General features: G+C 47.8%; 2 protein-coding genes across 2 annotated transcripts; both read left to right on the forward strand.

Annotated features, from left to right (window-relative positions):
• The first annotated feature begins 58 nt into the window (after window positions 1–58).
• Window positions 59–8,589, forward strand: MRPS34 (mitochondrial ribosomal protein S34). Its single transcript, XM_044303687.1, has 4 exons — window positions 59–277; window positions 4,845–5,048; window positions 7,835–7,877; window positions 8,022–8,589. Exons 1-4 carry the CDS (start codon window positions 164–166, stop codon window positions 8,306–8,308), a joined length of 648 nt encoding a protein of 215 aa, XP_044159622.1. The 5' UTR covers window positions 59–163; the 3' UTR covers window positions 8,309–8,589.
• A 5,859-nt stretch (window positions 8,590–14,448) lies between these two features.
• NME3 (NME/NM23 nucleoside diphosphate kinase 3) lies at window positions 14,449–22,414 on the forward strand. The gene is made up of 5 exons (XM_044303645.1): window positions 14,449–14,542; window positions 15,264–15,394; window positions 16,500–16,601; window positions 16,682–16,794; window positions 19,986–22,414. Exons 1-5 carry the CDS (start codon window positions 14,497–14,499, stop codon window positions 20,101–20,103), a joined length of 510 nt encoding a protein of 169 aa, XP_044159580.1. The 5' UTR covers window positions 14,449–14,496; the 3' UTR covers window positions 20,104–22,414.
• Window positions 22,415–22,957: the final 543 nt, after the last annotated feature.

The following is a 22,957-nucleotide window of genomic DNA, read 5'->3' on the forward strand; positions in this document are numbered from 1 at the left end:
ATAATGATAATTAAAAAAAATTATCAAACGTCGCTAGGCTGTTGCTTGCATCACGTGATTTAGTTGACAGCAGGCTGACGTCATCAGGACGCGACGTTGCCGGAGATTCTGGGGTCACCCTCACGTGTCTTGTGGTCTGGTCACTGGGGTGCAGGGCAGGATCATGGCAAAGAAAAAGAAATTGGGGCTCATTGCTGAGATGGCCCGAAAGATCCGGGCGTACAGGGAGCTGAAGAACCGGCCCCGGGACTCTCAGCGCTATGCGGTCAACTACGAGGTTGTTGTCTGTTCCTTGCTTTTACACAGAGGGTTGTTCGGCACATTGTGTCATGCAGCTTGAGCCGTGTGAAGTAATTGGTTTCCATTGACGTCTATTAACAGCCGTCCGCAGCAGTGGCCGTGACTGTGTCCGCATAGGGTGCAGGAAGGGCCGGGGTGACGTATAGAGGGTGATGTGTACATGTGTGTGTGTCATACAATCCCATATAGCGTGTGATGTGTACATGTGTGTGTGTCATACAATCCCATATAGCGTGTGATGTGTACATGGGTGTGTGTCATACAATCCCATATAGCCTGTGATGTGTACATGTGTGTGTCATACAATCCCATATAGCCTGTGATGTGCACATGTGTGTGTCATACAATCCCATATAGCCTGTGATGTGCACGTGTGTGTGTCATACAATCCCATATAGCCTGTGATGTGCACGTGTGTGTGTCATACAATCCCATATAGCCTGTGATGTGCACGTGTGTGTGTCATACAATCCCATATAGCCTGTGATGTGCACGTGTGTGTGTCATACAATCCCATATAGCCTGTGATGTGCACGTGTGTGTGTCATACAATCCCATATAGCCTGTGATGTGCACGTGTGTGTGTCATACAATCCCATATAGCCTGTGATGTGCACGTGTGTGTGTCATACAATCCCATATAGCCTGTGATGTGTACATGTGTGTGTCATACAATCCCATATAGCCTGTGATGTGCACATGTGTGTGTCATACAATCCCATATAGCCTGTGATGTGCACATGTGTGTGTCATACAATCCCATATAGCCTGTGATGTGCACATGTGTGTGTCATACAATCCCATATAGCCTGTGATGTGCACATGTGTGTGTCATACAATCCCATATAGCCTGTGATGTGCACATGTGTGTGTCATACAATCCCATATAGCCTGTGATGTGCACATGTGTGTGTCATACAATCCCATATAGCCTGTGATGTGCACATGTGTGTGTCATACAATCCCATATAGCCTGTGATGTGCACGTGTGTGTGTCATACAATCCCATATAGCCTGTGATGTGCACGTGTGTGTGTCATACAATCCCATATAGCCTGTGATGTGCACGTGTGTGTGTCATACAATCCCATATAGCGTGTGATGTGCACGTGTGTGTGTCATACAATCCCATATAGCGTGTGATGTGCACATGTGTCATACAATCCCATATAGCGTGTGATGTGTACATGTGTGTGTCATACAATCCCATATAGCGTGTGATGTGTACATGTGTGTGTCATACAATCCTATATTGCGTGTGATGTGTACATGTGTGTGTCATACAATCCCATATAGCGTGTGATGTGTACATGTGTGTGTCATACAATCCCATATAGCGTGTGATGTGTACATGTGTGTCATACAATCCCATATAGCGTGTGATGTGTACATGTGTCATACAATCCCACGTAGCGTGTGATGTGCACGTGTGTGTCATATGTGTACGTGTGTGTGTCATACAATCCCATATAGCCTGTGATGTGCACATGTGTGTCATACAATCCCATATAGCGTGTGATGTGCACGTGTGTGTCATACAATCCCATATAGCCTGTGATGTGCACGTGTGTGTGTGTCATACAATCCCATATAGCCTGTGATGTGCACGTGTGTGTGTCATACAATCCCATATAGCCTGTGATGTGCACGTGTGTGTGTCATACAATCCCATATAGCCTGTGATGTGCACATGTGTGTGTCATACAATCCCATATAGCCTGTGATGTGCACGTGTGTGTGTCATACAATCCCATATAGCCTGTGATGTGCACGTGTGTGTGTCATACAATCCCATATAGCCTGTGATGTGCACGTGTGTGTGTCATACAATCCCATATAGCCTGTGATGTGCACGTGTGTGTGTCATACAATCCCATATAGCCTGTGATGTGCACATGTGTGTGTCATACAATCCCATATAGCGTGTGATGTGTACGTGTGTGTGTGTCATACAATCCCATATAGCGTAAAACAAAACATGCAATGCAACAGCTCTCTGCAAACCAAATAAAGTACAAAATTGCATAATAATTGCTAATGCTATACTTATAAATTAGAGATGCTTGGAAAATACATTTTGTACAAAACCATTTGAGCCTGTCTGCCACACGTCAAGGCGATCTCCGTTAGACGGGTCCTAACACTAAATTCTACCTGTTATGTGCCATGACGGCCACCATATAATTCAGGGAGTGTAGGTTCCACATGCATGCTGGGCCTGCCTTAATTTCTGTAACTTTTGGTGCCAAAATGGCCTCCATTATATCCAAGGAATTCAGGTACCAACATGCATGCCGGGCCCACTCCACACCTCTCCTGGTGCCAGATGGCTTCCAGTGAGTGAGGGGGAGCAGGCCAAGCTATATACTCACACTAATTAAAATCAGCGTATGGGGCAGACGAGCTGGTCAGGAGAGCACGACCGAGGTGTCAGCCACATCTCCAGTGCAAACTGCAAAGAAAAAGAGGGTCAGTCAGCACATCCCAATAGGCTGCGTATATAGCTTGGCCTGCTCCCCCTCACTCACTGGAAGCCATCTGGCACCAGGAGAGGTGTGGAGTGGGCCCGGCATGCATGTTGGTACCTGAATTCCTTGGATATAATGGAGGCCATTTTGGCACCAAAAGTGACAGAAATTAAGGCAGGCCCAGCATGCATGTGGAACCTACACTCCCTGAATTATATGGTGGCCGTCATGGCACATAACAGGTAGAATTTAGTGTTAGGACCCGTCTAACGGAGATCGCCTTGACGTGTGGCAGACTGGCTCAAATAATTTTGTACAAAATGTATTTGCCAAGCATCTCTAATTTATAAGCATAGCATTAGCAATTATTATGTATTTTTGTACTTTATTTGGTTTGCAGAGAGCTGTTGCATTGTACGTTTTGTTTTACAGTGTTGTTCTCAGCCATAGCAACTGCCCCTGCGCATTGGGATGCTGACCCCCTTTTTCTTTGCAATCCCATATAGCGTGTGATGTGCACATGTGTGTCATACAGTCCCATATAGCGTGTGATGTGCACGTGTGTCATACAATCCCATATAGTGTGTGATGTGCACATGAGTGTGTCATACAATCCCATATAGCCTGTGATGTGCACATGTGTGTCATACAATCCCATATAGCGTGTGATGTGCACATGTGTGTGTCATACAATCCCATATAGCGTGTGATGTGCACATGTGTGTCATACAATCCCATATAGCGTGTGATGTGCACATATGTGTGTCATACAGTTCCATATTACACGCAGTATCGAAATGTGTTCTCCCGCTCGATAAGTCGCCCTAGACGAATTCGCTTTAAAGGGGTATTCCGGTCCTTATGGGATAGCGGATAAGTATTAGATTGGTGGGGGTCCTACTTCTGACACCCCACTGATCACAAGGACGGAGACCCTGTACCCTGCAGGTCGGACATGCACACTTCCATTCCATCATCTCTATGGGAGTTCCAGAAAACGTGGAGTATAGCTCTTGGCTTTTTCCGGAACTCCCATAGCGATGAATGGCGTGGCAGTGTGCATGCTCAACCTGCTGGGTACAGGGTTCCATTCTTGTGATTGGTGGAGGTCCCAGTGGTAGGACCCCCACCTATCTAATAGTTATCTCATTTCTCACAACCTGAATACTCCTTTAAAGGGGTTATCCCATGACTAATGTAAAAAATGAAAACCACACAGGACATGACAATCTCTTTCTAACAAAGCTAGAACCAGCCCTGTACCTCACATGGATCCAGAGATCTCCCCATTCATTGTTCTGCTAGATTTATATCAAGCTGACAGCTCAAGGGGCGTGTCCTTTCTGTTGCAGCTCAGGGGGCGTGTCCATGCTCTGTCCTATCAGTTGAAGAATGAAACTGAGCATGTGCGGCCATCTCAGTGAGCAGGACAAAGAAATAAGAAAAACAAGCAGCAGGTGGCGCTATACAGATACATTATATTGAATAACTCAGGGGCTATACAAAATTTTTAATTACAAAAGTATTCAGACCCAGGGGCTGATTTGAAATCTGTAGAGTATTTTTTGTGGGACAACCCCTTTAAGGCTGAGGCTACGCGTCCGCTTTAGCTGTGAGATGCAAAGATTGCAGCATAAGGAAAATGAATAGAGTCCCGTTTCTTGAGGCAAGTCACCACGTCCTGCAAGTCGCTGGAAATCCAGTAGGTTTGGAGGACAGGCTATCAATATTGTACTCCCAGAAAACCCCTTTAAAAAAAGGTACACAACTGGTCTGCAAGTATGCAACCTCATTGTCCTAAGCATGGACTGTGTGACTGGCCGACCAGTCATGTATGACAGACGTCACGTTACTTTAAGTCGCTATAGTTAGAAACAGGGCCCTGCATTTTTTTTCCCCAAACCAGCGCCTCTCCATGAGCTGTGCTGGTATTGCACCTCAGCCCCACTCAAGTCATAGGTTCACTCAGATTGTCCCTGGATATTAGGTCTCCGTATGGCTATTTACTAATGTTGGTGATGGCGTTCTGATTGGCGCTAATGTCTGACTATGGGATCCCACCTTCTCTTTTAACAGACTATGACTCGACCCTTCACTGGCAAACGTCTGCCTGTCTTAGCGTGGGAAGACGTAAAGAACGAGAAGAGACTTTTCACTCTGCTTTCTGGCTTAAGAGCGTTTGGAGTGGGACGATTGGTGACGAGGAAGTCGTGGCTGGAGGACTATAAGGAGCCCTGTTACTGGACTATAACAAAGGTCAAAGTGGACTACACAGCCGAGGTGAGAACTGCGCCATTTAGGAGGGTTGTCCCTCAAGGAACCAATAGGTGATCAATAGAGGCCCCACCGTCACTAGAGCAGAGGCCCCCCCTTGCTTCTCACGGCACGGCCCCATGTGACTTGTGGAGGAGCAGACAGAGTGACCCATCCAATTTTAGAGAGGTCACCAGTTTGAATCTTAAAGGCTATGGACACCTTCAAAGCAATGATTTTTTCATAGCATTTTGCTAATTTTGGACTAAAAATCATTTTTTCAATTAATCTTGATTGAAAATGTTTCTCCAGTTTTGAAATACAAGGTTTAAAAGATCAGTCTGTTTCCAAAGTATCAGCTGACGGCTCATGTGAAGCCTTAGTGCAGATCTTCTGACCTTATTTACTCATTTAAAGGGGTTTTCCCATCTGAGACAATGGGGGCACATGTCCCCATTGTCTGATAGGTGCAGGTTCCACCTCTGAGACCCGCACCTATCAGACAATGGGGACATATCCTAGCGACATATTGAGCACAGAGCGGGAAAGGTGGTGGCTGAAGGATCCCAGGTTTCCCCGGGTCTGGCCAACACCCCATAGAAGGAAGGCATGGGCTCCTGCTTCGCTAAGATAAAAGTCCTGCATGTCAGCTGTTAGCTTAGCAGAGCAGGACCTGCTCTGCTCAGCTAATCCTGGCATAGTACATGGTTACAACCTGTCACTGGGATTTTGTGTATAGAGCTGAGGACATGGGCTGCTAGATGGCCGCTAGCACATCTGCATTTCCCAGTCCCCATAGCTCTGTGTGCTTTTATTGTGTAAAAAAAACGTTTTGATACATAAGCAAATTACCCTGAGGTGATTCCTGTCCATGACTCTTCTCACGTACAGGACTCATCTCAGGTTAATTTGCATATGTATCACACAGAGCTATGGGGACTGGGTATTGCGGATGTGCTAGCGGCCATCTAGTAACCCATGTCCTCAGCTCTATACACAAAATCCCGGTGACAGGTTCCCTTTAACGTGCACAGTGAAAGGTGCGCTGTGGGGAGGGGGGGGGGGGGGGTAAAGTCTATTAACAATAAAGTATATTACTAAAAGTGTTGTTATGACATTAGGGACATTTTAACAAAAATGTCTTCAAAAGTTTAGTTACTGTTTAAAGGCTTACCAACTTTATAAAAAACTTTTGATATATCATGGAGACATTTTAAAAGTTTTGATCGGTGGGGGCTGAGTGCTGAGACCCCCACTGATCCCTAAAACAAGGGGTGAGAAGCCCTCACATATTCCACTCTTTCCTTGCAGCTGAGGGCTGAATTGACACGGGCTCATAGACTGCTAAGGAGCCCGTCTCGTGCAGTGAGGAGAAAGAGCGTGAGATGCGAGCGCTCAGACCCCCACCCTTTAAAACTTTTGATATATCTCTATGACATATCAAAAGTTTTTGGAAAAGTTAGTGATGATAATTCATGTCGGCCTGCAGCAGCCACTAGGGGGAGCTCACTGCATGTGGACTAGGCTACTTTCACACTGCCGTTTCTGGGTCCTCCTGTGAGATCTGTTTCAAGGCTCTCACAAGCGGCCCAAAACGGATCAGTTCAGCCCCAATGCATTCTGAATGGATAAGGATCCGTTCAGAATGCATCAGTTTGGCTGCGTTTGGTCTCCGTTCCGCTTTTGAGGCTGCCTGCAGCGTTTTGATGTCAGTCTGACGAAACTGAGCCAAACGGATCCGTCCTGACTTACAATGTAAGTCAATGGGGGCGGATCCGTTTTTACTGACACAATATGGTGCAATTGAAAACGGATCCGCCTCCCATTGACTTTCAATGTAAGTCCAAACGGATCCGTTTGCATTATCGTGAACAAAAATGTTTTTTATTTTTTTGTTCATGGTAATGCAAATGGATCCTTTCTGAACGGATACCAGCGTTTGCATTATAGGTGCGGATCCGTCTGTGCAGATACCAGACGGATCCGCACCTAAACGCAGGTGTGAAAGTAGCCTTATATAGCTCTCATTGAACTCGATAATACTTTAAAGAGGACCTTTCATGTTTTTTTTAATTAATTGAGATAAATCACAGCCAGGGAGGAAAAAAAAAAACAAAACCTTACCTTCTCCCTGGCTGTGACGCTCTCCGCTGTGATTGGATCGCGGCACAGCCAGGGAGAAGGAGACGCCCATTGAGAAACCCTGGCGTCTCCTCCTTCCTGTACCGATGCTCAGTATTAACATACTGAGCGGGAAAACTGCAGGGGGGCACAGCGGGGTGCAGGAGCCATATTTGAAAAAAAAAAACAGGCAGGGTGGCAGCATCAGCGGGGGGAACCCCGCAAGTAAAGGTATGATACAAAACCATGAAAGGTCCTCTTTAAAGGGGTTATCCTTAGAATAGGTCATCGGTATCGGATCAGTGGGGTGTTTGACACCTGGGAGCCGTTCCAATCAGCTGCTAGCTGGAGCCACAGTCACTAGAACTAACACAGTAGTGGCCATTCCTGGTTACTGCAGCTCAGCTCCCATTCACTAGAAAGAGGGCTGAGCTGCAGTAACTTAACACAGCCACTAGAGGGTGTGCGCCGCTGTCTGCTTTTGGCTCTGTACACTGTGTAAGATAGGTCATCGATTTCTATGTCCTAGAAAGCCCATAAGCTCTTAAGCTCCCCCTAGTGGTGGCTGCAGACATCAAGCCTTTGCTCTGTGAAAAGGGAAGCTCCGACCCTAATAAAGAATCTGCTCCCAATTTGTGCTTAGACATTAGCATGGTTTTATCATTAAGCATCTGTCATGTGTTTTCTTCTAGAATATGGACTATGGGCAGGCTTGGGGTTATTTAACATTCAGAGGTAAGTCTATCTCCATGATTCATGTCGCCCTCTGGACACGGCTATATAATGAGCCACCGGGCAGGTTTCGTACCATTCTTGGTGGATTGAGGCTCCACGTGGCCATGTCCCCCATTACATAATACTTCTCGCTCCTCCAACCAGGTAAACAAGAGTCTGAGGAGACCGAGATCAGCAAAGCCATGTACCACGACTGGCGCGTTGTACCGCGGCACGAAGAGGACGACTTTAAGACGTTCACGCCTGTGCCAGAGCCGGAATCCTCGCCCTGTGTCCTGTACCCGCCTCTCCTGAGGGCTATGATGTTGGCCCAGATGCAGAAGGAAGGGAATCCAATAGGTGAACCTCTGCTGGATCTTCAGAGGAAACGCATCTTCTCCAGAGTGAAGTTTGAGGAGGAGAGGAAGGCCCGCCTGGGGACACCTGTATGATAAAGACTTCCTGTATTCATGAACATTCCTGGTGCCTCGCGCTGCGCCGGAGGTTTGGCATCATATGTCTGCGTCACCAGGGAAAGTCCATAGACTCTACGTTCCGGCCTCCCAGTTTGGAGATGTACTGGTTGCGTCTACTGTGTCCCACGTAAATGAATGATGTGATTTTAATAGCACCCGCTGTTCATAGTGGGCACAGGGCACTATAGGTTGTGACCAGTTGATGCACAGGACCATTCATATGTAGTGAGCTGTAATAAACTCCATTTATATCCTGATGTAAGACGCCATGTTTGATCATATATCGCCTGCTTCACATTCTGTGTCCTTAAAGGGTTGTTCCTGTTTTGTATCACTTCGGTCAGGGGTACGACCTGTGGGACCCCTATCAGTCCTGAGAATGGAGAGGCTGCAGCATCCACTTCTGTTTTTCCTGTGCAGCCGCTGCAGGAAACAGTGAAGGGGATACGTGCTAAATCAGCGCTGCAGCCCCTCCATACTGGGGAATGGTGGGGGTCCCAGAGGTCAGGCCTAGCGATACGCCATCACTTTATAAAATGGGGAAAACATCCTGTTAAATAGGCAGTCTTAAGCCATGAACATAATCATATATTGCAGACTGCTGGGGGATCATTCTTCTGGGCTAGAGGCTGTAGGCGCCTCCTGCTTAATCAGCTTCTGTCCTAATCAACAAGTAATCTGACATATGGTTTACAAAGAGAATTATATGACACTGCAATACATTGCTTATTTTGTACTGATTTGGACTTACATCCTGTATTATACTCTAGAGCTGCACTCATTGTTCTGTTATGTACATACATTACTTATCTTGTACTGATACTAGGCTGCTTCCTGTATTATACTCCAGAGCAGCAATCGCAGTTTTGGTGGGGCAGTCGGCACTTAGATTGCACCAGCAGAATAGTGAGTTCCGCTCTGAAGTATAACACAAGTTGTAACTCGGGATCAGTACAGGATAAGGAATGTAATGTATGTACACAGTGACTGCACCAGCAGAATAGTGAATGCAGCTCTGGAGTATAATACAGGATGTAACTCAGGATCAGTACAGGATAAGTCATAATGTCTCGAAGGCATCCATTAGGCGCCATGTCATATAAATTCACAAAAATGTTAATTAAAGTTTTTTTTTTTTTTCCAACTGTTTACTACTGATGACCTATGCACAGGATAGGTCATTGATATCAGATCAGCGGGGGTCCGACCCCCGGGAGCTTCACTGATTAGCTGTTTGTGGAGGCCTCGCTGCTACAGTGGGCACCACGGCCTCGCCAAGGTATCGTAGATCAGGCCGTTCACTTGAATGGCCTGCACCAAGGTCATGTGACCGATGTACGTGATGTCACTGGCCTAGGATGAAGCCGTGGGGTTCACCATAAACAGCTGGCCGGCAGTGGTGCCAGGAGTTGGACCCCCCCCCCCGATCTGATATTGATGACCTAATCAGTATTAAACACTTGGACAAGCCATTTAAATGGAACCTGTCAACATGAAAATGTGAATTAATCTGGAGGCAGCAAGTTGAGGAGCGGAGCAGATCAATATATACAGTTTTGTGGGGAAATATTCAATATAACTGGTATTTCATTCATTTAAATTCCTGCTCATTCTGGGCTTTGAAGTCCAGTGGCCGGTCCTATCAGTGATTGACAGTTCTTTCTGTATACACAGCCATACAGAGAAGGCTGTCAATCGCTGATAGGACCGTCTCCTCATAGAGGGAAGGCTGTCAATCGCTGATAGGACCGTCTCCTCATAGAGGGAAGGCTGTCAATCGCTGATAGGACCGTCTCCTCATAGAGGGAAGGCTGTCAATCGCTGATAGGACCGTCTCCTCATAGAGGGAAGGCTGTCAATCGCTGATAAGACCGTCTCCTCATAGAGGGAAGGCTGTCACTCACTGATAAGACCGTCTCCTCATAGAGGGAAGGCTGTCACTCACTGATAGGACCGTCTCCTCATAGAGGGAAGGCTGTCACTCACTGATAGGACCGCCTCCTCATAGAGGGAAGGCTGTCACTCACTGATAGGACCGCCTCCTCATAGAGGGAAGGCTGTCACTCACTGATAGGACCGTCTCCTCATAGAGGGAAGGCTGTCACTCACTGATAGGACCGCCTCCTCATAGAGGGAAGGCTGTCACTCACTGATAGGACCGCCTCCTCATAGAGGGAAGGCTGTCACTCACTGATAGGACCGTCTCCTCATAGAGGGAAGGCTGTCACTCACTGATAGGACCGTCTCCTCATAGAGGGAAGGCTGTCACTCACTGATAGGACCGTCTCCTCATAGAGGGAAGGCTGTCACTCACTGATAGGACCGTCTCCTCATAGAGGGAAGGCTGTCACTCACTGATAGGACCGTCTCCTCATAGAGGGAAGGCTGTCACTCACTGATAGGACCGTCTCCTCATAGAGGGAAGGCTGTCACTCACTGATAGGACCGCCTCCTCATAGAGGGAAGGCTGTCACTCACTGATAGGACCGCCTCCTCATAGAGGGAAGGCTGTCACTCACTGATAGGACCTCCTCCTCATAGAGGGAAGGCTGTCACTCACTGATAGGACCGTCTCCTCATAGAGAGAAGGCTGTCAATCACTGATAGGACCTCCTCCTCATAGAGGGAGGGCTGTCAATCACAATCACAAAAACTATAGGGGACATTTATTAACCCCTACAGCCACCGTGAGGTACCCGTACGTCATAGTGGCTGAGGTAATATACGGACTGGGATTTTGTGCTCAGCCTGCTCCAGACGTGGCGGGTGGCGGCTGTATAATAAATCAAGCATTAGTCCGCAATGACCGGGATCAGTGATGACGCCGAAAACGGTTATTTAACCCCTTAAATAAAAACATAAAAATCTGAAAAGTTTAAATCACCCCCCTTTCCCAATTTTACATATAAAAATATATAAATGTAAAAAAATAGACATAACAGGTATCACCGCGTCCAAAAATGTCGGAACTATTTATTTATTTTTCTCCTCGTACGCCATAACAGAAAAAACATGCAATTTGCCATTTTTGGTCACCTTACCCCCCCCCCCAAAAAAATTGAATAAGGCCTCATGCACACGACCGTTGTTCAGGTCTGCATCCGAGCCGCAGTTTTTGCGGCTTGGGTGTGGACCTATTCACTTCAATGGGGCCGCAAAAGATGCGGACAGCACTCCGTGTGCGGTTCTCATCCATTGCTCCATTCCGTGGCCCCGCCCCAAAAAATATAACATGTCCTATTCTTGTCCGTTTTGCGAACAAGAATAGGCATTTCTACAATGGGCTGCCCGTTCCGCAAATTGCGGAAGGCATACAGGCAGCTTCCGTTTTTTGCGGACCGCAAAAAAAACGGCATGGTCGTGTGCATGAGGCCTAACAGTGATCAAAAAGTTGTATAGACCCCAAAAATGACAGTTTGCATTGCCATAATCGGATTGAGCCACAGAATAAGGACGTTGTGTCATTTTTAGCGCACAGTGAACACCGTGATATCAACACTCAAAAAACTAGTCGGAATTGTGGTTTTTTTCAGTTTAACCCCACAATTTTGCCGTTTTCCAATACAAAACATAATAAATTAATGAGCGAGTATTCCGCACGGGTACAATGCGTGATGCGAACGCATTGCGCCCGCACGGAATCCAGACCCATTCATTTCAATGGGTCTGTGTACATGAGCGTTGGTTTTAACGCACTTGTGCGTTGCGTGAAAATCGCAGCATGTTCTATATTCTGCGATTTTCACGCAACGCTGGCCCCATAGAAGTGAATGGGGCTGCGTGAAAATCGCAAGCAAGTTTTTTACTGATGGTTGCTAAGAGATGTTTGTAAACATTCAGTTTTTTTATCAAGCGTGTACACAACGCATTAAATCGTATTGCACCCGTGTGATAAAAACAATGCGATCGCATACAAAACTGAATAAACTTGCTTGCGAAATTGTGTATTTTTCATTGAACGCATCCGCACCTATTGCGCTCACGCTCGTCTGCAAGGGGACTAAGCCCTCGTATGGCTGTGTGAATGGAAAATTTTAAAAGTTATGGCTATTGGAATGTGGAGAGAAAAAAACAATAATGGGCCCGGTACTTAAAGGGGTTGTCTCACTTCAGGAGGGGCATTTATCATGTAGAGAAAGCTAATACAAGGCACTTACTAATGTATTCTGATTGTCCATATTGCTTCCTTTGCTGGCTTTATTCATTTTTCCATCACATTATACAGTCCTTGTTTTCAGGGGTTACGACCGCCCTACAATCCAGCAGTGGTCGTGCTTGCACACTATAGGAAAAGGCACTAGCCTCTCTAGTGGCCAGGAACGTAGGAGCATGCCAAGGCCAAAGCTTTTTCCTATAGTGTGCAAGCACGACCACCGTTGCTGGATTGTAAGGTAGTCATAACATCTGGAAACGAGGACTGTATAATGTGATGGAAAAATGATTCAAGTCAGCAAAGGAGGCAATATGGACAATCACAGTACATGCAGGTGATAAGCACAAGGTAGGAATGCTGGGGCCGGGCCTTAAAGGCTGGTTTCACACGGGTGTTGCGGGAAAAGGTGCGGGTGCGTTGCGGGAACACGCGCGATTTTTCCGCGCGAGTGCAAAACATTGTAATGCGTTTTGCACTCGCGTGAGAAAAATCTCCATGTTTGGTTCCCAGACCCGAACTTCTTCACAGAAGTTCAGGCTTGGGATCAGTGTTCTGTAGATTGTATTATTTTCCCTTATAACATGGTTATAAGGGAAAATAATAGCATTCTGAATACAGAATGCATAGTACAATAGCGCTGGAGGGGTTAAAAAAAATTAAAAATATAATTTAACTCACCTTAATCCACTTGATCGCGCAGCCGACATCTCTTCTGTCTTCATCTTAGCTGTGTGCAGTAACAGGACCTGTGGTGATGTCACTCCGGTCTTTACATGATCCATCACATGATCTTTTACCATGGTGACGGACCATGTGATGACCGCAGTGACGTCACCACAGGTCCTGTTCCTGCACACAGCACAGAAGACAGACAGAAGAGATGCCGGCTGCGCGATCAAGTAGATTAAGGTGAATTAATTATTATTTTTTAACCCCTCCAGCGCTATTGTACTATGCATTCTGTATTCAGAATGCTATTATTTTCCCTTATAACCATGGTATAAGGGAAAATAATGATTGGGTCTCCATCCCGATCGTCTCCTAGCAACAGTGTGTGAAAATCGCACCGCATCCGCACTTGCTTGCGATTTTCACGCAACCCCATTCACTTGTATGGGGCCTGCGTTACGTGAAAAACGCACAATATAGAGCATGCTGCGATTTTCACGAAACGCACAAGTGATGCGTGAAAATCACCGCTCATGTGCACAGCCCCATAGAAATGAAAGGGGTCCGGTTTCAGTGCTGGTGCAATTGCGTTCAACTCACGCATTGCACCCGCGCGGAATAGTCGCCCGTGTGAAAGGGGCCTAAGGAGTTGTCTCACATCAGTAAGTGGCATTTATCATGTACAGAGAGTTAATACAAGGCACTTCCTAATGTATAGTGATTGTCCATATTTCCTATTTTGCCGGCTGGATTCAGTTTTCCTTCACATTATACACTGCTCGTTTCCATGGTTACGGCCACCCTGCAATCCATCAGCAGTGGTCGTGCTTGCACACTATAGGCCAGCGCTTTTTCGTACAAGCACGACCACCACTGCTGGACTGCAGGGTGGCTGTAACCATGGAAACGAGCAGTGTATAATGTGAAGGAAAACTGAATCCAGCCGGCAAAGGAAGCAATATGGACAATCACTATACATTAGTAAGTGCCTTGTATTAACTTTCTCTACACGATATATGCCATTTGCTGAAGTGAGACGATCCCTTTAAGGGATTAAAGATTTTACACCACTATTGTAGCATAAAAAATTGCAAATTATGGCTCCTGCCAGATAAATGATTGATAGATAGATAGATAAACATATATATATATATATATATGTGTGTGTGTGTGTATCTGAGATGGATGCTCCGCTCGGTATGAGGCTGCGGTCTGCCCCGGGTCTACACCGTTGGCCGCACACTCTCTCTATCTCTCTGGACGTCCCGCCTCTCCTGCGTGCGCGCCCCCGGTGCCGGCCTTGGTGACGTGCGCGGCCCCGCCTCCCTCTCCTGCTCTCGCCATGATCTGCTTGGTGCTGACCGTCTTCGCGCACATTTTCCCCGCCGGTGAGCCGTGTGGGTGGTGGGGGCTGCGGTACCGCACGCCGCCCTGCTCCCCTCGTGTAGCCAGGGCCGGGGGTGCGTTGTGTGGAAGCCACAAAGGGACGGTACCGTCTCTAATGAATTGTGTGAATAGGGCTGTGGGTATCTGTCCGGCTGTTGTGGAACTACGACTCCTAGCATGCAAGGGGGGTTGTAGTTTCATAGCAGAGCTGCGCACATGATACTATGGGAGATGCCATTATACCCCTGGCAGTAAATGGGCACGATTTGAGCAGAAAATGCCCCAGCTTCCATCAACGTATGTAAATTAGCGCAAAAGCGGAGCAGTTGCCCTTAGCAACCAGTCAGGCGAGAGGGCGGCTGTAATTTGGTTGCTATGGGCAGTTGCGGCGCTCGCTCGGATCGTGCCCGTTGCCCACACAAACAGTTAAAAATTCAGCTGCTTTCTGATATATTTTCTTTAAATGTGTCACCGTTTCCACAATCTCTGCTTGCTGTCAGTTAGTGGAAACCTGCTTGTTTGCATTCAGTGGCTGAAAGTGAGTCCTGTCGGTCACGGCTCCTAAGGCTGCGCGCACACAGGGCAGATATGCCGCGTTGCTCATCCACACGCTATTTATGAAGCGGGTACGCTTAGCGGACTTAACCCTTTGCAGTTCTACAATAGGGTGCATCTGGCAGTGGATTTTCCTGTCCCGCTCACTTTCCTGCTTTTTCTCCGCAGCCTGGACGGGGATTAACGAGCGCACCTTCTTAGCCATAAAGCCCGATGGCTATCAGCGGCGCCTGGTTGGCGAGATCATCAGACGTTTCGAGAAGAAGGGCTTCCAGCTGGTCGCCATGAAATTAATGCAGGTGGGTCACGCCCATGTATGCGTCCGTCCGTGACCTGTATGTTCAGCTGTGGGAGGGCTGGAGCTCGCAACACACGTCAAAGATCGCAGTGTACCGCTGCCTGCAACGCAACGAATGACCTGCAAATCGCCGCGGCCTGTCAGTCTTAAGATATTCGAATCTGTTGGACGTCTTGTCACGATCACGGCAACTTGTGGGCCGCAACAGGGACCCCCATTCACTTTTATTCTTTGCGATGCAGACAGCGCTACACTGCAATCTTAAAGTCGCCAATCCTCAGGATGGGTCATGACTCTCCGATCAGTGGGGGTCCGACACCTGGCACCCCTCTCATGAAGCACAGCGCCGTACATTGTATAGTGGCCTTGCTTGGTACTGCACTTCAATGAGGCTGAGATGCGCCTTGGCCATGTGACCGATGTACGGTGACATCACGTGGTCTATGAAGAAGCGGCGGCACTCACGGAGAGCCCGACTTCCTCTAACAGCTGATTGTCGGGGTCTTAGGTGTCAGACCCCCGCCGATCTGAGGATAGGTCATCAATATTATTTCCTTTAATTTTACTACTGGGTATGGGCGTATTCAGACTTGCCGGGAAATCTGTTGCATTTTTCCCTCCAATTTACGCAGTTTCGCAGTTATGAGCGTCACTTGCGAAATTGAATCGGCAAAACCGCGTGGTGAGCACTTCACCCCAGCAGCTACATCTGAATACACTCCATAGATGCCTTCAGGGGTTACCACCCGTACAGTGGAGACGTATTGGTCCTTCTCTTTCCACGTCTGTCTTTCAATCCAAAAAAACTGCATGTGTGTGAACGCAGCCGATAAAGGGCTCCCCCTAGATGGCCTGATGATTGGATTCATAGAAGGAAGAGGTTGGCTCTCTACAGATTGCACCAGACGAGTGCACTGGGCTGTCTAGCATTTGCTATTAGGTTAGTGGTGCCGCTATCAGAAATGATGCAGTGGAAGGGCGCCCCTGCGGTCAGACCTCCCTTCCCCCAGCCGACAAGCCATGAGTAAAGAGACGGGGCCAGGAGCCCACGCGAGCCGTATGGTTTTCACTTTACGGGAAGCTGTGTCCATCTTGTCTCCTTACAGGCGTCGGAGACTCTCTTGAAGGATCATTACGTCGCTCTGCGGGACCGTCCGTTCTATGATCGCCTGGTGAAGTATATGGGCTCCGGACCTGTGGTGGCCATGGTAAGGACGGGCAGTGACGGGTGATTAGAAGCAGTCCTCCTTCTTTGTTATCATCTAAGGGGCAAACCTGGTGTTTACAGGTCTGGCAGGGCCTGGACGTGGTGAAGACTGCCCGCCTGATGCTTGGCGAGACCAATCCAGCCGACTCATTGCCGGGCACCATTCGCGGAGATTTCTGTGTGGACGTCAGCAGGTAAAATACCTGGAAGTAGAGGACTTGTCCGAGTTACCAGTATGTGCTGTCCCCTGTTAGTGAATTTGTCAGGTGGCCGTAGATGTCGCCATAATCAGTAATGATCTCAGTGTGGACGGCGACGGTTTGCTATAATCGTGTCCAATCGAAAGGCCCCTTTTCACTGGCCGAGCATCAGGGAGGCTCGTTAGCGATTATCTGGTGGTGTAAAGGTGCCGCCGATTACCGAGCGAAACACTGGTTCATCGGGTAATATGATCGCTTGTGTAGGCACCTAAATTGTCGTTTGCTGGCGGCAGGTCGTACCAAACAATGATCCAGTATGGGGAGGACGGATTGCGTTAGAAATCACTCCTCCCCATACTGTGGAGAAGATCACTGCATGTAAATACAGAGGTCTCCTTCACTGTTGAGCAGGCGATTGCCGTTAAAGGGAGTCTGTCACCACATTTTAGCATGTTAGACCGTTAAAATAGGGTTATGTGATCCAGCCAGAACATAAAAACGGTACCTTTGTGGTAGAAAACGGACTTTTCAATTTGCAGAAAACGAAGTTATAAGATTATCTTCTGAGCCCTCTCAAGTGCCCAGGGCGGTCTCTCAATCCTCGGAGCCCCAGGCAGGCACCTCCTAAACGGCTGATAACTCCGCCCTCCGTACGCCTCTGCCCGCCCGTTTACTCCCTCCCCTGTCCCTTTCCACTGCGGCTGTGCGGTACAAATCGTAGCGGGCGCATGCGCAATAGGTATTGCGATGCCCTGCCAGGAGCGGGCATCGCATTGCGCATGCGCCCGCTACGATTTGTACCGCACAGCCGCAGTGGAAAGGGACAGGGGAGGGGAGTAAACGGGCGGGCAGAGGCGCACGGAGGGTGGAGTTATCAGCCGTTTAGGAGGTGCCTGCCTGGGGCTCCGAGGATTGAGAGACCGCCCTGGGCACTTGAGAGGGCTCAGAAGATAATCTTATAACTTCGTTTTCTGCAAATTGAAAAGTCCGTTTTCTACCACAAAGGTACCGTTTTTATGTTCTGGGTGGATCACATAACCCTATTTTAACGGTCTAACATGCTAAAATGTGGTGACAGACTCCCTTTAAGGAAGGGTTCCTTCTTGACAATCGTCTGCTGTAACTAGCAGTGTAAAGGGGCCTTAACCCCTTAAAGGGGTTGTCCGGGTTCAGAGCTGAACCCGGACATACCCTTATTTTCACCCCGGCAGCCCTCCTGAGCCTGGCATCGGAGCATCTCATGCTCCGATGCGCTCCCGTGCCCTGCGCTAGATCGCGCAGGGCACAGGCTCTTGTGTTTACAATAACACACTGCCGGGCGGTAACTTCCGCCCAGCAGTGTGTTCGGTGACGTCACCGGCTCTGAGGGGCGGGCTTTAGCTCTGCCCTAGCCGTTTTACTGGCTAGGGCAGAGCCAAATCCCGCCCATCAGTGCCGGTGACGTCACCGGGGTTCCTGTCAGCCCCATAGAGAGCCCCGGTACGTCACCGGAACTCAGAAAATGCCTTTGCCCTGTGCGATTTAGCGCAGGGCAAAGGAGAGCATCGGAGCATGAACTGCTCCGATGCTCATGTCAGGGGGGCTGCCAGGGGGAAAATGGAGGTATGTCCAGGTTCAGCTCTGAACCTGGACAACCCCTTTAAGGACCCTGGGATTTTCCATTTTTGCGTTTGTTTTTCACTCCCCGCCTTCCCATACTCCTAACTTTTTTTTTTTCTCCATTCATATAGCCTAATGAGGGCTTATTTTATGCGGGACAAGTTGTACTTTCTAATGGCACCATTTCACAGTTGCATACCATGTAGTAGGGAGCGGGGAAAAATTCCAAATGGGGTAGAATTGGGAAAAATCACAATTACTATAAAGGTTTTTTTTTATTTTTTACACTACACTATGCGGTAAAATGGACCTGTTATCTTCATTCTCCAGGTCAGTACGGTTTCAACGATACCACATTTTTCTTGCGGTTTAATACTGAAAAAATAAATTAAAACCATTATGGAAAAAAATGTTTTTTGTTTGTTTTTTTGTTTGTTTTTTTCATAACCATATTCTGACCCCCTATAACTTTTTTTTTTTTGTAGCTATGTGTACAGGGCTCTGTGAGGGCTCATTTTTTGTGGGACAATCAGTTCTTTTCAGAGCTAGGGTAGCATGTACTATATATATATTACACCCATCAGCTTCATGTTAGTTCTCTCGAGATCAAAAGAGGTGTAACCTAAATTTTATAAGGTTGCCAAATGCTATATACAACATATATGATGACCAAGTAACAATCTAAACATGGTTGCATAATCCCATAGGCAGCAAAAAGTGGTTGGGGTATACCCATAGAGGCAATGCCCCCTTTGAAACGTATGTCGGGGTACTCTTGTTCCTCCCCAGTCCTGGGTTAGTAAGTTACTTGGTCTTGCCTCTGTGTTTTTGATATTTTGATTTGCCTTATACCCTAGAGCCAGGCATGCTCAACCTGTGGCTCTCCAGCTGTTGCAAAACTACAACCCCCAGCATGCTCGAACAGGCTACAGCAGGGCATGGTGGGAGCTGTAGTTTTACAACAGCTGGAGGGCCGCAGGTTGAGCATCCCTGCCCTAGAGCAATGCTTTGGTTCGGTGTTTGAGCCGGATTATATAGAAGTAATGATTGTATACCCCAACCTATGGGATTATGCGACATGTTTAGATTGTTACTTGGTCATCATATATGTTGTATATAGCATTTGGCAACCTTATAAAATTTAGGTTACACCTCTTTTGATCTCGAGAGAACTAACATGAAGCTGATGGGTGTATAATATATATATAGTACATGCTACCCTAGATTTTGGGGGGATTATAGTTCATAGCACTCATCTGCATCGTTTTTATCATGTCACATAGATGTCATGTACGTTATTTGGATCATATCTCTTCGGTTGGTCTGGTTGTAGTGTAGCAGCGTGACACTCCAGTCTTATGTCACGTAGCCTTAGCTAAATCTGCCGAGGTGGCATCATCCGTGCCGAGCGCTTTACTAGTTACGAGTGGGGTGGTGGCAGTGCATGCGTCTCAGCGATTGGGGATCAGACATACATTTCCATATGCTACTAAATGGCACAGTGCCCATTCCTCCCCCTGTTGTCAGCCCCATAGGAGTGGCCGCTGGACTCCGCTGCATTACTTGGTTTAAATTTTCTCTTCCAGGAACGTGATCCATGGCAGCGACTCCAGAGAGAGCGCGCAGCGCGAGATTTCTCTCTGGTTCAGACCCGACGAGATTGTCTGCTGGCAGGACCACGCCGAGAGCTGGATCTACGAGTAAACTGAGTGCGGAGCTGTTTCATATTACCAAGGGCTTTTTCTGTTAGGATCAAATCTAAGGGTTCCGTTACACGTGAAGCGTTCCTTCCCGGCAATCGCCTGCACGCTAGCGGGGGAGACCGCTGCTATTACATGCAGCAATCTCCTCCTTAGTATGGGGAAGAGGGATCGCTAATGCCATCGCTCATCCTCATCCTGAATCATTGTTTGCCGGCAGCAGATGGTAATTATACAGCACGATCTGCCGCCAACAACCAAGGATTTTTAAACCTTCTAAAGATTACATTTTACCCCATGAAAGAATGTTTGCTCGTTCATCTGGTAATCATCGGCAGTATTACACTGCCAGATCATTGCTAACGAGCGTTACTATGAATCTTCACGATTATCTTCTAGTGTGATAGGGTCTTAAGGGGGGAAAACATGAATGTAAGGGGTATCAGATTAGGCAACGTTTACCCCGGGGCATTTATTCTGAGTTCCGTCCACAAAGCACTTATATCTTATGTGTCCCCTGATTGGTATTGAGTCTTGGTCAATCTTAAGTGCGCCGTCACTCTCTTGGGGAAAATATGAAATAGGGCCGTGGGCATAAGGCCTCACTCAGGCGGCCATATTGCACCTCTGTAGTATTTTGGCTGTAGCACTCGGACTCCCTGAGGTTCTGCTGAAGTGAACAGAGCATGAGTCAGCAGGATCAGATCAAACCTGCTGCCTGGTAGTGTTGATCCTGCTGATTAAAATAATACCTTTCTTTAAAATCCATGTCTACGTTTATGAGGAGGGTTTAGTGCACCAAGGGGTGTGTCCTGCCCCCTCCACACGCCTCAGCCCCTCCGCTACTCCCCAATCTTCATGCCAGGCAACCCCTATCTTTCCTGGCCCTGTAATACTGCGCACGCGCCATTGACTCTTAAAGCATGTGCAGCTAGGGTCTCGGCGTTGGAATAAGCCGACCAGTGTATGGTGCATTTGCCAATTGATAGTTCAGGAGGACAGAAGACTTTAACAAGAGGTATCTGTTTAATTAGCAACATCAACCCTATTGGGCTGTATGTCTGGTTTGATGGGGTTGATCCTGCTGACTAGATGTTATTTTTTTTTTAAGGCGTCCTATATCCCTGTGGTTCCATAAGTTCAGTTCATTAGAATCGTGAGAGGAGTCTGAATGTTACCACCAAATGATGGGCCCCCAGTCATGAGGCATAAGCCGTTCTTGTGTAAAGCAGCACGGGTGAGCAGCCACGTTCATCACGTGGAAGGGGTGGTGGTAGGCAGCAGTACAACTTCACACAAGAAGTTAGCTGCTATATTCGTTTTCTTTTAAGATGCATTAAAGGGTCCTATACATCTAGATACGCCCCACTGCCCATTTCCCTCCATGAGGCTGGAGGTGTCTTTTAACCCTTCAAATATCTAGCGATATGGGATAAGTTAAGTCCTCCAGGTCTCCCTATCCGGCCCCCCCCCCATATGCCCTAATTGACAGCCCCATCCTTGTCCCACGTCTTTAGCATCCACACCGCCTGTGCCCAGCGTGTGCGCACTACGCTTTCTGCCATAGGTAATGACCCCGAGGACATACTGTGTGTGCGCCAGTTTTCTAGGTGGTTACCAGGTAGAAATAGGCTGGTGCTGTTAGTCACGGCAAAAAGAGAGCAGTTGCCCAGATGGGCACTGCTGCTGCGGCCACATGTCTTTGCACTGAATGGACACCTAGGTAATATGTCTGGGGGTCGATTTTATTTTTTTGGCTTACTCCCTAATGATGTTTACAGCGGGATTATATCTCATCCCCTACTTGAATGTCGCTGTCCTCCCAGCCAGACTGACTGCAGTAACGGCCGCACAGGCCTGATCACTACCATTGTCTTGATTTTATATTTTTAAATCCTCCTCTTCACTCTTAGGGTAACGCTTGAATGTATTAGTTTTGTAGAACCTCCATATTATCTTGCTGCTCGCCGCAGTCAGGGTAAGCTGAGAGCCCCAGATCCATGGGTTGTCACCATCATTTATAAGCCAACAGCAAGGCTGTATGTCAGTGTCATCCTGGGCAAAATGTCAAATTCTGCCTGCGCATCGGCCCTTTTGAAACCTGCCACTCCCGTAAAAGTTTTGCATCCCTTTAAGGCCGAATGCACACGGCTGTGAGCGATCCGTGGAACCACGGGCTGGATTCCTGCTGAGAGCAGGAGCGCATGCCTTCCGTGGTTGCTATGACGCCGTGCGCTCCCTGCTGCCGCCGCAATACAGTAATACACTGGTGCATTCGGCCTAAGTAGTTGTACAGAAAAAATGGCTACTTTCTTAAAGAAAAAAAATGCCCCACCTGTCTATGGGTTGCATCTGCAGCACGTCTTCATGAGGCTAAACATGCGGACAGTTGTGTGTGTGTGGTTTTGTTGTTTTAAAGAAAGCAGTTTTTCGAACCCTTTAAAGCTGGCAGTTCCTAAAGCCTTTAAAGTGTTTTTTTCACCCGGGGACCTTTTCTACAAACCCACCAAGAATGGTAATAATTATCTGATCCCTGCTGCTTTGGTTTCGGCTCCATCTCTGCCCCATCGGCTCTGCAGGTCCAAGGTCTCCTTGTATCCACATCTGTTTTGACGTGAATCTTGTGACCACTGCAGCTAATGACTGGCAGCAGCAGTGACCGTCACCTGGGAGAGACCCAGGACCTGCGGAGCCAGGAACCCACCGGCTGGGGTCGCTTAGGTATGGTTACCAATGTGGGTCCATGCTGGGGGAATGGGTCTGTTAAAAGGGTCCCTGGTGGTGAACAACCCCTTTAAGTAGAATGCATCTAGGTTACCAGGCAGTTGCACCATGAGCTGCCTGCAGCTATCCAGCAG

This window comes from Bufo gargarizans, chromosome 8, assembly GCF_014858855.1.
Source record: "Bufo gargarizans isolate SCDJY-AF-19 chromosome 8, ASM1485885v1, whole genome shotgun sequence".
In the NCBI taxonomy this organism is placed as follows: domain Eukaryota; kingdom Metazoa; phylum Chordata; class Amphibia; order Anura; family Bufonidae; genus Bufo; species Bufo gargarizans.